Source organism: Poromitra crassiceps (genome assembly GCF_964638095.1).
Source record: "Poromitra crassiceps genome assembly, chromosome: 12".
Classification (NCBI taxonomy): domain Eukaryota; kingdom Metazoa; phylum Chordata; class Actinopteri; order Beryciformes; family Melamphaidae; genus Poromitra; species Poromitra crassiceps.
This window is the reverse complement of record NC_139632.1, coordinates 36,511,248-36,524,774: the sequence shown is the minus strand read 5'-3', so window position 1 is coordinate 36,524,774 and position 13,527 is coordinate 36,511,248. Positions and strand designations below refer to the sequence as shown.

The 13,527-nt window shown below is 43.7% G+C and overlaps 1 protein-coding gene across 1 annotated transcript; it reads left to right on the top strand.

Moving 5' to 3' along the window:
• Positions 1 to 1,150: 1,150 nt before the first annotated feature.
• LOC310785839 (small RNA 2'-O-methyltransferase-like) lies at positions 1,151 to 11,779 on the top strand. The gene is made up of 9 exons (XM_083646996.1): positions 1,151 to 1,452; positions 2,617 to 2,729; positions 2,825 to 2,959; positions 3,406 to 3,588; positions 3,948 to 4,134; positions 6,076 to 6,283; positions 6,656 to 6,743; positions 9,897 to 10,057; positions 10,797 to 11,779. The coding sequence occupies exons 1-9, from the start codon at positions 1,369 to 1,371 to the stop codon at positions 10,901 to 10,903; spliced, it is 1,266 nt and encodes a 421-aa protein (XP_083503122.1). The 5' UTR covers positions 1,151 to 1,368; the 3' UTR covers positions 10,904 to 11,779.
• Positions 11,780 to 13,527: the final 1,748 nt, after the last annotated feature.

The window sequence follows — 13,527 nt, the reverse complement described above, 5'->3', positions numbered from 1 at the left end:
CTCGTGACTCGACTCGAGGCACGCGTGACTCGGACTTGGCTATCCGCCTCTTCAATGAGACCCGAAAGCCTCCACAAGCCCATGCCCCCCATGGACTTATCCCACAGACACTTGAAGACACTTGACATCTTTCATATGGACATTATTATCCCACGGCCATGGACACAACCATTACACATCACTTAAGGACTTACTGGGCATTTTATGGACTTATTACATGCCACGGACATTTACATGGACTCCACTATGTCACTTTCAAGGTCTGTTACTTTGCACTTTAATGCAAATTAATTTGAAAATTGCCTTTCTGTCTGCCTGATTTGTATTGCTGCGCTGCATACTGCACAAAGACAAATTCCTCATTTGTAACATGTTCATTATGGCTATTAAGTAAGCTTGAATCTTGAGACTATTGTTTATTTATATACTAGACTCCCCCTGCTAGTATTGACTTACAATCATTACAGTATTTGAGTATTGACTTACAATTACCCACCTATAATAACACACAATTTTATATAAAATTTACTTTTTGGAACACGGTGGAAAAGGAATATCTATGATGTGCTGCTGTGCGTGACTTTATGCCTGTTTTCTATTTGTATCTTTATGACTGTTTTATTTGACTATTGCACTATTTAAGGCAGATTTTGCTTTGCTTTGTTTTTTTTTATACATTATTTTTGGCTTGATGTGTTTTTTTTTATATATACCGTAGCCTACATAATATGCAACATATAGCTACAGAGTTGTCAAGTTTTTTGCTATTTGCAATGCACAGTTGTCAAATCATCATCCTTTGATTGATTTCTTATGTCCATAAATAAAATAACAAAAAGTTCACGGATCTGTTCTCCTTTAAATTATTATTGTTGTATGAATACTCACATGTTATCATTTAAATCATTGTAATTATGTGCATTATTGAAGTGGTTCTCAACCTTTTTTAACCAAGTAGACTACCTCAGAAATTACCACCATATTTAAGTATGAGAGGAAGGGAGCCCTGCCAGTGGAGAAGCACTGCATGCATGCATTAGCATAACAATGTATATGGGGGCTGGGAGGTGCAATACCAGCGGCATGCCATCAGCGTGCCGTGCAAGGGCCGCTGGCTGTGTACGCTGGTGCCGCCAGCGGACCGCCAGCGAGCCACCCCGGCGGACCGCTGTTTCACCGACTAGCACGACCGCAGCGGAGCCGCTGCGGCTGCCGACGGTGGCCCGCCGAATTGGTCTCCGGCTTGCCACCGGCGGCCCGCCCATGATCTGCTAGCTGGGTACTAGTGTGTACTAGTGTCCTCTGGTGTGTACCATTGAGTTAAATCTTTATATAGGTCGATGGTGTGTACTAGCGTTAGCTGAAAACATGCTTCCACTGTTCAGTCCGCCGCTCCACAGACAGAGACATCAGTTTGTCATCGATTTCATCCAGAGGAATAAGCCCAAAAAGGTAACGCGTTATTAGATAGCTGTTTGGTTAATGATCGCCAACGTTTGTTTGCTCAAAAATCATACACCATATTCTGTTGACTCTGTTGTTTTAATTGCTATGAAGCCATTAGACTAGCTAGCATACCGCTTAGCTAACGCGATAACGTGACGTTTTCCCCCCATCACTGATACAGATCTACGAGAGGCGATCTCCAGCCAAACTCCATTTTATATTCTGCCAACTTAATGTTGCTTAGTTTATTAATAAAGAAACATACATGCTAGAAAATGACGGAAAACCTGTTACTCATTACATTAAGACATTGTGTTAGGTTCTCTTACATACAATGATGACTACTTTGAGTTAAACATGAACGTTCTTTACTTGACAACTTGTAGGCTTGTACAACATATATATTGTCCGTGACAGCTTGTTACATGACAGCATCATGACAGCTAACATCTTAACCCGGAACTGATACTGCCCGCCCCTGTGACATCATCGACAGGTCAAATGCCAAACAATAACATTACACCACAGACATATTATACATTTCGGCATATCTAATATTTCTAACACCATGCAGCACTTGTGTGGAGATGAAGGTTATAACTGGTTTGTGGTTTGGCTGTTATTCAGACACAGCCGATGATCAGTAAAAATGATGATTCATGAGAAAATGTATAAGAATTGATGAAAGTTGACTGTTATTGTGGGGGACCTGACACAACTTGCAGAGGGTCTATGGTCTCTACTGTATCCATCATAATATTCCAATGATTTCACAATATGGCACCTTACAATATAGACAGTCCATTGGCTATTTATAATCACCTGTTAATGTATTACAATCGCCAGTTATTCTCCTATCAAGACGGCCTGTGATGATGAAAATATTGCAAATTGGCTTTGACATGAGAGGGTTTGGGACCCCCTGAACTAGGTAACAAGACACACAGACAAAAACGTTTTTTTTTTCTAGGATATGCAAGTTTCAACTTCAAACAACTTTATTGATCCCACAAGGGGCAATTGGTTTAGAGCAGCTTGTATACAAAACACAGAAACATACATCATACATACAAACATACAAACATGTTGAAGCTACCATCTACTCATCATTCTATTGTTTTCACTCTAGTTTTCTTCACATCAGTCACATAGTGTTGTCCTTCACATTAGGTGGTGGACTTGGGGTGCAACGAGTGCACCCTCCTCAGGAGGCTGAAATTCCACCGGGAAATTGAACTGCTGGTCGGAGTGGACATCGACAGAGACGTGATGAGGAAAAACATGTAAGTTTAAATTAGTTAATTGACTTGAGATTTTAGTTTGTGACATGTGACACAATCACAACCTACAGAAATAGGATTGCTTTTATTTTTCCCAGGTATGAATTAGCCCCTATCTCAACTGACTATCTGCTGCCAAGTTTTGATCAACTGAGCATTGAGCTGTACCAGGGCTCGGTCACGCAGAGAGACGGCCGCCTTAGAGGATTCGATCTGGTGACCAGTATAGAACTGTAAGTCACCACTTCCTCTGGGGTTGATCAGCATCAGTCTAAATCTTTCACTTTGATTTCTGTCTTCTATTTCTTACTGTTCCACGAGAGGTAGCCCACAATTCATTGTAATACGGACGTGACGTCATTTTTCCGCTTGTAGAACAAAAAAACAACAAAAAACTGATTATGAATGTGTAAAACAATGATTTAATTAAAACGTTACTAGAATCATGTTGGCCAGAAATAATATTCAACCACATTGGGCATTTTATTGTAGTCTATAGGCGTGTGTCTATCAGTGTGGGTTATTATTATAGCCTTGCAGTCTCTCGCCCTCGCAGACTTGACGTGATGACATTGAGCGTGTCACGGTACGTTGGACTGAAGTCCAGAGGGCAGATATATATTTTGGATTGGGCATGTGTCTTTGTTTCTCAGCCTGTTTCCTGCCTGGCTCTCTGCAGCATAGAGCACCTCCATCTTGCGGATGTGGAGCGCTTCTCTGAGGTGCTGTTTGGCTACATGGCCCCAGCGGCGGTTATCGTCAGCACGCCAAACTGTGAGTTCAACCCCCTTCTTCCCGGCCTGACGGGCTTCAGGCACAGCGACCACAAGTTTGAGTGGACCAGAGCCGAGTTCCAATCCTGGTACGTCATTTTTAAGGATCCACAAAAACACCATAACACCGTTGAAAAAACATCAACTATTGGTATTTGTCTTAGTCCTGTGGATAACTGACTAAATGAAAACGACAGCCATTGAATGCAACAAGATCACATCCTTTCTCTGCGGGTTGTTGAAAGTCATTCTGGGAAATGTAGGAAAATAGTAGACGTAGACATATCAAAAGAACTTTCAAGGACCCGTGGGAAGTTAACCCTGAATAAACTACCTGAGTCTCTTGTCATTTTATCTGCAGTAATGTTTCAGGCCTCTTAAAACACGTCTCCTTTTCCAATAGCAAAGATTTGAACGGATTGTTTTCCTGTGTTCTGTCTGTCCTCAGGGCTGTGCGGGCATGTCTGCAGCATGGTTACGAGGCGCAGTTCACCGGTGTTGGCCTGGCGCCGCCCGGCCAGCAGGAGAGGGTGGGCTTCTGCTCCCAGATCGCCGTGTTCCACAGGCTGAGCGGCAGAGACCACGCCCGCATGCTGCCCGATGATGATCCTCATGGCATCTTCTCATATACTCTGGTGAGTGATGATCCTCATGGCATCTTCTCATATACTCTGGTGAGTGATGATCCACATGGCATCTTCTCATATACTCTGGTGAGCTATGATCCACATGGCATCTTCTCATATACTCTGGTGAGCTATGATCCACATGGCATCTTCTCATATACTCTGGTGAGCTATGATCCACATGGCATCTTCTCATATACTCTGGTGAGTGATGATCCTCATGGCATCTTCTCATATACTCTGGTGAGTGATGATCCACATGGCATCTTCTCATATACTCTGGTGAGCTATGATCCACATGGCATCTTCTCATATACTCTGGTGAGCTATGATCCACATGGCATCTTCTCATATACTCTGGTGAGCTATGATCCACATGGCATCTTCTCATATACTCTGGTGAGTGATGATCCACATGGCATCTTCTCATATACTCTGGTGAGCTATGATCCACATGGCATCTTCTCATATACTCTGGTGAGCTATGATCCACATGGCATCTTCTCATATACTCTGGTGAGTGATGATCCACATGGCATCTTCTCATATACTCTGGTGAGTGATGATCCACATGGCATCTTCTCATATACTCTGGTGAGTGATGATCCACATGGCATCTTCTCATATACTCTGGTGAGTGATGATCCACATGGCATCTTCTCATATACTCTGGTGAGTGATGATCCACATGGCATCTTCTCATATACTCTGGTGAGTGATGATCCACATGGCATCTTCTCATATACTCTGGTGAGTGATGATCCACATGGCATCTTCTCATATACTCTGGTGAGTGATGATCCACATGGCATCTTCTCATATACTCTGGTGAGTGATGATCCTCATGGCACATCTTCACTGGGCAGGTTCACGCCCCCGTGTTACCTCAGACTTGGCCGGGCGTCCATACATGCATGATTGGCTGTGTCTGCGGGTGGGAAGCTGGATTAGGGGTATGTGTCCTGGTCGCTGCACTAGTGCCTCCTCTGGTTGATCAGGGCAAGGGAACTGGTGGGAATAGCGTGATCCTCCCACGTGCTACGTCCTGCCGGTGAAGCTCCCCGCTGTCAGGTGAAATGAAGCGGCTGGCAACTGCGCATGTGTCGGAGGAAGCATGGTGCTAGTCTATGGATCTCCCCAGATCGGCAGAGGGTGGAGCAGCGACCGGGGCAGCAAGGGGAAATTGGCCAAGTAGAATTGGGGAGAAAAATGTAGGGGAAAAAAAACTGTCAGCACCTGGCCAAGTCATCACTCTTAGCGCTTTCAGACAGACATGGTTCTGGTTCTGGCTCCGGCTCCGTTCTGGAGTCTCAGAACCTTGGTGCTTTCTGGCGAACCAGCCCGTGTTCACACCAGTTTAAGCGGAACCAAAGTGGGAGGACATTATTCGGTAGTCCTTCTTCAGTTTATTTTTTATTTTTTTAAGTTTATTAATTATTTGGTCTGGCGTTCGAGTGAACCCAGCCTTGGCCCTCTCTTCTGCAAGTTCGGCATATGACTTGCTCTTTCTTGTACTGCTTTCTAGCTTTTCTTGAGATTCGGTAGATGCCCAAATCGCCAATAAACATTTGGTTTCCTCAGGAGACCACCGCAAATTATTTTTCTCTGTGTTGTCACTGCCTTCTTCTCCTTCCTGCTCGTTTTCACAGCCTAGAATGAGACACGCCCACTGATGATGTCACGGTTCCCAAGGAAAACCAACAATTTTTTGGTTCCGCTGAGAACCAACTTTTCAGGTTCCGAACCAATTATTTTTTCGGTCTGAACGCGCCGGGCCGGGTCAGATTAGGGTTCTGGAACCGGAACCGGCACGGAGCCCTGCCGGTGTGAAAGCCCTATGAGTCATTCACCAACCCCATCAAACCCCCTTATTCTCCGTTTTAATTATTAAATATGTCTCAGAGATCAGTGACAGGTTTCTGATATATTTTCAATCTGTTTCCACATTAGCTGTACAGCGTAACCTACCCCAGTCTGCGTGACAACAACATCCTACGGAGGGTGCTGGTGAGCGAGGTGCTGTACTGGGCTGAGCAGCTGAAGAGGGGCTGGATGGAGGAGAGGAGCGGTGAGGGGGAGGAGACCTCTACACCCTGTCACACCCAGAGAGGAGAGGAGGGGGAGGAGACCTCTGCACTCTGTCACACCCAGAGAGGAGGTGAGGGGGAGGAGACCTCTGCACTCTGTCACACTCACAGAGGAGTTGTGTGTGTGTGTGTGTGGGGGGGGGGGGGGGTGCGCTCTGCACTCGGTCACACTCACAGAGGGGGAGGAGGGGAACGATCTGCGTGTCTGGGTAGTGTAGAGGTAAAAGCACTCACCTACCACCACCGGAGACCGTGCCAGTACCTGGATGGAGGGGGTGGAGCAACGATCGGGACAGCAGGGGAAATCGGCCTGGTCTTGTAGTATTGACTGCGCTGCATACTTGCAGTAATTAAAGTTCCTCACTTGTAATCTAATGACTTGCTGTGGTTATTAAAGTCAATCGAAGTCAATTGAAAGCGTTGAATCTGACCTCCTCCAACAGGTGCTTCAGAGTGTCAGGAGGAGGAGGAGCATGACGAGGCGTTTGGGACAGACTGCGCGGGACAGCAGGACTCCTACAGACGGGGCAGGTGGGTTTCTAGCCTGGGAAAACCATCCTGATCATGTGACCTCACATTCTGTTACGCTCCAGGGATCAGTGTTTTCCGGAAATTACAACGTGACCGGGCCAATCAGGGACACCGCTGGAAAAAGAGTGCCGTCTCCGAAGCAACGAGCAGTAACGTTAACGATAGTTCGAGTAAACGCAGCCGTAAGTGCAGTTACTGTAGAAATAGACTCAATAACAACAATTAAACAAGAACAGGAGTTATGATTCCCAATGAAACAAAGCTGATCAGTAAAATTCTGGCCAATCGTTTGAAAGCTCATATTCATATGATTGTTCATCCCGATCAAACAGGCTTTATTCCCGATAGACATATCTATTTCAATTTAAGAAGGTTATTTAATATACTATATACAGAACATAAAATGGAGACAGTTGTGATTTCAGTTGATGCTCAGAAAGCCTTCGACCAGGTCGAATGGCCATATATGTATGAGACCCTAGAGGCATTTGGATTTGGGAAGGTGTTCACAGACTGGATACGGATTCTGTATGCTCATCCCACTGCAAGTGTAATCACAAATCAAGATATTTCCCCTCAGTTCCCAATATACCGTAGCACACGCCAGGGAGATCCGCTCTCTCCTTTTTTATTTGTTTTATCCATAGAACCACTAGCTACAAGCATACGGCAACATCCCAGAATATCACCTATCTCCATCAAAGGGCAAGCTCATCACTTGGCGCTATATGCGGATGACATTTTGCTTTTTGTGGCCAACCCCCAAGAATGTCTACCCACAATTATGGAACTATTTAACCACTTTGGCTCTATTTCAGGGTTTCAAATTAATTGGGATAAAAGTGAATTAATGCCTGTGCACTTGAATAAAAATAGTACCACACTAAATACAGTGCCCTTTAAGATTGCCAGAGACAGGTTTACTTACCTAGGGGTGACTGTTACCAGAAAACCAGAACAGTTACTTGAAGAGAACTGGAAACTAAAAATAACCCAACTGAAGCAGAACATAGATTTCTGGAAAACTCTCCCATTATCATTGGTTGGGAGGGTAAATGCGATAAAGATGGTAGTTCTTCCACAATTTGTGTATCTTTTTCAGTCTATCCCATCATATATACCACAAAATTATTTTAAGAGATTAGACTCCATTATAATCCCCTTTCTCTGGCAATATAAAAAGGTGCGTATTAGTAAAAAACATCTGTGTAAAGCTAAAAGTGAGGGAGGCTTCGCCCTCCCAAACTTTCAATGTTATTATTGGGCTGTACACTTAAACATATTAGCGTTCTGGAGAAATTGCAATCTAACTGAGGGCACAGAGGGGGATACCCCGGCCTGGCTCTCTATTGAGCGAGCGAGTTGCTGTGGAACCTCTCTCCAAGCTCTTTTGAACAGCCCTGTTAAAACCAGCAAGTGTTTATATGATGGTAATGTTTTAGTACATAGCTCTTTGAAAATATGGAAACAGATTAAAATACATTTGAATGCCCCAAACATGTATATAGACAGCCCCATCTGTAACAACCATGCCTTCAAACCATCCAGTATGGATGTAGGGTTTGTCAGCTGGAAGGAGAAAGGAGTGCATTCTTTGAAATATTTATATCAAGATGGCCACTACATGTCTTTTGAACAGCTAAGGAACAAATACGATCTCCCAGCCTCACACTTTTATCGATATCTACAGTTTCGGAACTTTATAAGATCACACATACCCACATTTGTAGATATTCCACAACATAATGCACTTGAAATTATAATCAATGTCAAACCAAGATGTAGAAGAGCAGTGTCAATTTTATATCAGACACTTGTTATTCAGGAAGTAGCCGACACAGAGAAGTACAGAACTGAATGGGAGAATGAAATAGGTGTGCCGCTTGCTGAAGAATTTTGGGAAACATGTCTTAGTAATATTCACCGCTGCTCAGTAAATGCGAGACACAATTTGATACAATTTAAAGTAATACATAGGTTACACTATTCAAAAGTCAAGGTAAATAAGATGTATCCCAATGTATCAGCACTGTGTAACAAATGTAAGATTCAAGATGGCACCCTTGTACACCAATTCTGGACATGTCCCAAGCTTCACCCATTCTGGTCTTCAATATTTGACTTTTATTCAAAAGCATTTGATAAAAAGTGGGAGCCAGACCCCCTCGTGGCCATCCTGGGGTCTACAAACGACACCGCTCTGAACCCCGGCAGCGACAAATGGACGGTGTACTTGGGTGCCGTGTTGGCCAAAAAAATGATTTTACGATTCTGGAAATCTGATGCTGTACCTTCATTTGAGATGTGGCTGAGAGAGTTGGGTGAGATCCTGCATTTAGAAAGGCTTAGATTCAAGATTTCAGGAAGAAGTAAAGTGTTTGATAAAGCATGGGGACCCGTGTTGAGCCACTTAAAGGGTCTGAAGACGGGAGGAGGTGAATGTCAACCTATATAATGCTGTAACAGTGAAACATAGCTATGTGAACTACTTATTATTTTTATTTTATGTTTTTGTCTCCTCTTAAATGTAGGTTAAATTTTCTATTTTTCTCTCATTCTTTCGCGCCAACACAAACTGTTTCGACCATTGAAGCAAAGATGTCAAAAGATAACTGAACGTTGTAAGCCGCATAATGTATTTTTATGTATTTTTTTTTTTTTTTTTGTTTTGTTTAAAGAAAAAAGAAATGATTGCTTATTTACGTATCAAAATGTAGTAAATTCACTGATACCTTGCAATAAAAATATTTTTGAAAGAAAGAACAGGAGTTATGCACCAGCAGAGTTCCTCGGCGGAAAAGACGTTTTCACCATTCTTCCCACTGGATTTGGATTTGGCTGGATCCGACGCTGATTGGCTGAATGAGTTGTCCATCATGTCAAGTACTCCCGCCCACTAAAATCAATGTGGGCGGCTGGAAGTCCAGACTGATACATAGAGCGAAACAGAATGTGAGGTCACATGATCAGGATGGTTTACCAGGCTAGTGTGTGGGATGAAACCATAACTGATAGTTCAGATTGTCATGGGGTTTAGTGGCATGGCACAGCCTTCTCTCTGCAGTTCACATCTCTATATATGACCCGTCACCTTATTGCTGGTTTTCAACCCCCCCGCCCCGGGTGGGTGTGTGTGTGCGTGCGTGTTGGCAGGCGTGTGTGTGTCCCCCTGGCCAAGCTGTGGGCCTGCTGTCCCAAGGTCCAGGCCATGAGCAGGAGTGTCAGTGGCCTCAGGTGCTTCCTGCTGGACGAGCCCTCGGTTAAGCTGACCCAGGACGGCTCCGCTGTGCTGCTAGATGACCGAGAACAAGAAGGTATTGTTTCCCGTGTTCCATCTCAGTTTCATTGACTCCACAGTCTAAAACAGGGGTGGGCAATTATTTTTCCCAGGGGGCCTCATGGAAACCCAGATTGTTGCGGTGGCCGAAGAAATATAGTCATGCTGTAACCTCTAATTTGATCACATTTTTTAGCTTCATAAGTAAAATTGTGTGGTTTGTCTTAGACCTCCCGGGCCAGGCAGAACCAGCATGAGGGCTGGTCAGGCTTGGAAGCTTGTTTTGGTGGAACCAAATGTCTAAATCCCTGCAAGAAAAAACGTCACATAAAACAGTAAAATAACATGTAAAAACATTTCAAACTTGACATTTTGAGCGTGTACATGTAGGTTGCTAGCTCGCAGGTTGTTGGTTGTTGTGCAATACTCGCTGGAAGCAAGAGCGTGTGTCGTCAAGCAGTTTGACTGCAGTACGTGTCGCAAAATGCTGAGAAAACTGATTATGACATCATAAGTGCGATTAAGGCGTTTACATGTCCACAATGCACTCCCAATAATGCAACTAAGATCGGAATACTCCACGTCTTCATTCGACTATTGCTACGACCTTATTCAGGTTACGGTAATGTAGTGGTAACGCTGCCAGTGTCTTATTCAGAGTATTGTATTAATCAGGTTAATATAAGAATATTGCAGTTCATGTAAACAGTCATGTCCTGCTGCTCCAATGAACTCCAGTACATGTGATGGTATCTGCTCTTTGCTTGATGTTCCAGACGAGGAGGAGGAAGACTATGATGACTTGGAAGACACTGGATGGACAGAGGCTCCCCCGTGCTCCCTCAGTGCTGTGCAACACGAGGACTGGGAGGCCCAACTCTGACCCCAGGGACAAAGATAAAGGACTCCGCCGTCATGGACACTTATTGGTGATTTGTTCAAATGTAACAGGGGGCGCTAACGAGCAGACAAGCTGTTCTTCCCTCTCACATGTTCCTTCAAATTGGCAAGGGAATGCATTGTGGAATTTTGTGCTAAAAGGGGATATTCCATCTTCTTCTGTCCCATTGCATCTCAGTGCACTTGAGTCAACTGGGACAATCTTGGAACCCATCGTCTATTATTGGTCTGACGACGATTAGATTCTGGGGGCGACAGCCAATGTTTTGGGGTTCCCGGTGTAGCCGGCGGACATCCGGGGTTAAAACCCAATGTGCACCAGATGCGGTGCGGATCCGGTGAAACTGCCGAAAACAGCAGCCATAACGCAGCTGGTGGACATAGGCCTTAAGACTTACTCTTCTGTGCACCGGGCATTGTTTACAGTCTGATCATCGACATCGACATCTCATATGCAGATATCTGTTTATAGAAATGTCTTCTGGACCTAAAACACCTATAAGATGGATTGATGTCTGTGTATTGTGGTCCGGTCGTAGACGTCATCACTCGCTAATCGGACCGGGAACAACGACCGGCACACGGAAAGAAGTTTTGGCCCGGATGTCCGCTGGCTACACCGGGAAGCCCGAAATATTGTCCGTCACCCCCAGAGTCTAGTCGCCATCAGACCGATAGACGACAGGTTCCGAGATCGCAGCTGGGAAGCTCCCACATCCTAAGTTTGTTTTATTTCTGTTAGATCAGCATTCCAGGAAATTTGTGTGACGAGTAAGAAATGTCTTTATAAGACAGTGAAAACAAAATGTCTCCTGGTCTCTAAAATGTAAGAACATGTTGACTGATTAAAGCCAATAAAATCCATAACCTGAGTAACTTTGCATTGTGATGGTTCTGGTTGACAGAGGGGGCAATGGCGGTAAAAAAAAACAAAAAAAAAACTTAATTGGTTTTTCAGAAATTGTACACAAACATTGTAACACAACCCTCCCTCCCCCTGGATGTCCAAAAGAAAAGAAGAAGGAAATAATGATTTAATTATATAATTATTCTGATTCTGATAATAATAATAGTAATAGTAAATAAACAACAGAACAGTAACAACAACAAAGAAAAAAACAATGAATAAATGAATGGGGCTTTGTTTGTTTGAGTTGGGACCACTCAATAGTCAGACGTTTAGTGCAAAATACACAAATAGATATGTACATACACATACTCGTACACATAAAAAGACAAATATCTCAATACAGATGAATGTGTACTTTAATGTATTAATCACCGACAGGCTCATTTACAAAGTCACAGGGATGGGTTTATTCCAGCCAAATAATCCTTGGTTATTGAAGCATCATCACCCATTCCTAAAAGGATCGTTGAATGAGAGGGAAGAAATCTGTTCTGTCATTTCTGAAAAGATGTATCGTGAGTGAAGTCTAGAAAGGGGGGAGAGGTCAGGTGTCCTTGAATTTCTGACGGAACTTACATCTGCTATAAGTTTATCTATGGAATTAAGGATAGAACACTTATTTATTCCAACTTGTGAATGATGGGATTTAGCTTGGCGTGTGGTGATGTCTAATCTACGCCCTGACCAGGAGATCCAAAAATAGCAGTGATTGGGTTCAATGGTTTTATGACAAATGTATGAGAAGGCCTCAAAGATACAACCCCAAAATGTAGTCAAAGAAGGGCCCTCCCAAAACATGTGTCCGACTGTAGCTGCCTCCAAGTGGCACCTGATACAAGTAGGTTCCACACTGGGATAGAATGTGGACAGTCTCATATAATGTAAACGATGTAACACTTTGAATAGAATAAGGCTATGCCTATGACAGAGGGAAGTGGTGTGAATGAGATGGAAGCTTCCCACATCTCTTCAGTGAGCTTGATGTTTTAAGTCTTGCTCCCCAGACTCATTTTGTTTTGTCCAAAGAAGACAAACTGATACCTTGGGAAATCTATATTTTAGAAACATGTCCCTTGGTATCTGGGTCCCAGTCCATTATGATGTCCAACACACTCTTTTCCAGCAGGACAGGAGGTGAGTCGTGTTCTCTGCTCAAACCGTTTCAGGACAGGAAGTGAGTCGTGTTCTCTGGCCAAACTGTGGGCCTGCAGGTGTCTAAAGAAGGGTGTATTCTGTGTATTATGGCCCTGTCGGAGAATTTCAAATAAAGCAACGCTGCCATCTAGTGGTCACTAAAGAACATCAAACCATTGTCATGCCATGTTTGAAATGCCGCATCAGTCTGGGAGGGATGTGGTAAGGTGCTCCTGCCTCCACCCCCTGACATCTCTGCACTGCAGTGGTTAGAGACAGAGACCTGTTGATGACCTAGAGACTGTCATTCATTCATCCCGTGCAACCAAGTGTTTTACCTAGCTGGGCATCAGCGACCAGGTACAGAGTGTGCGTGTAGTCTAGTCACCAAGGCAACCTGACCATTTCTGAATTTTTTTTCCCGCTTGCTTTTTTATTTACAGGGTTTACTTGTACTTTTACTTTCAATACTTTTAAGTACATTCAACAAAAAAAACACTTTTGATATTTAAGTACAGAAATATCAGCTACTTTAAGACTTTTACTCAAGTAATATTTTAATG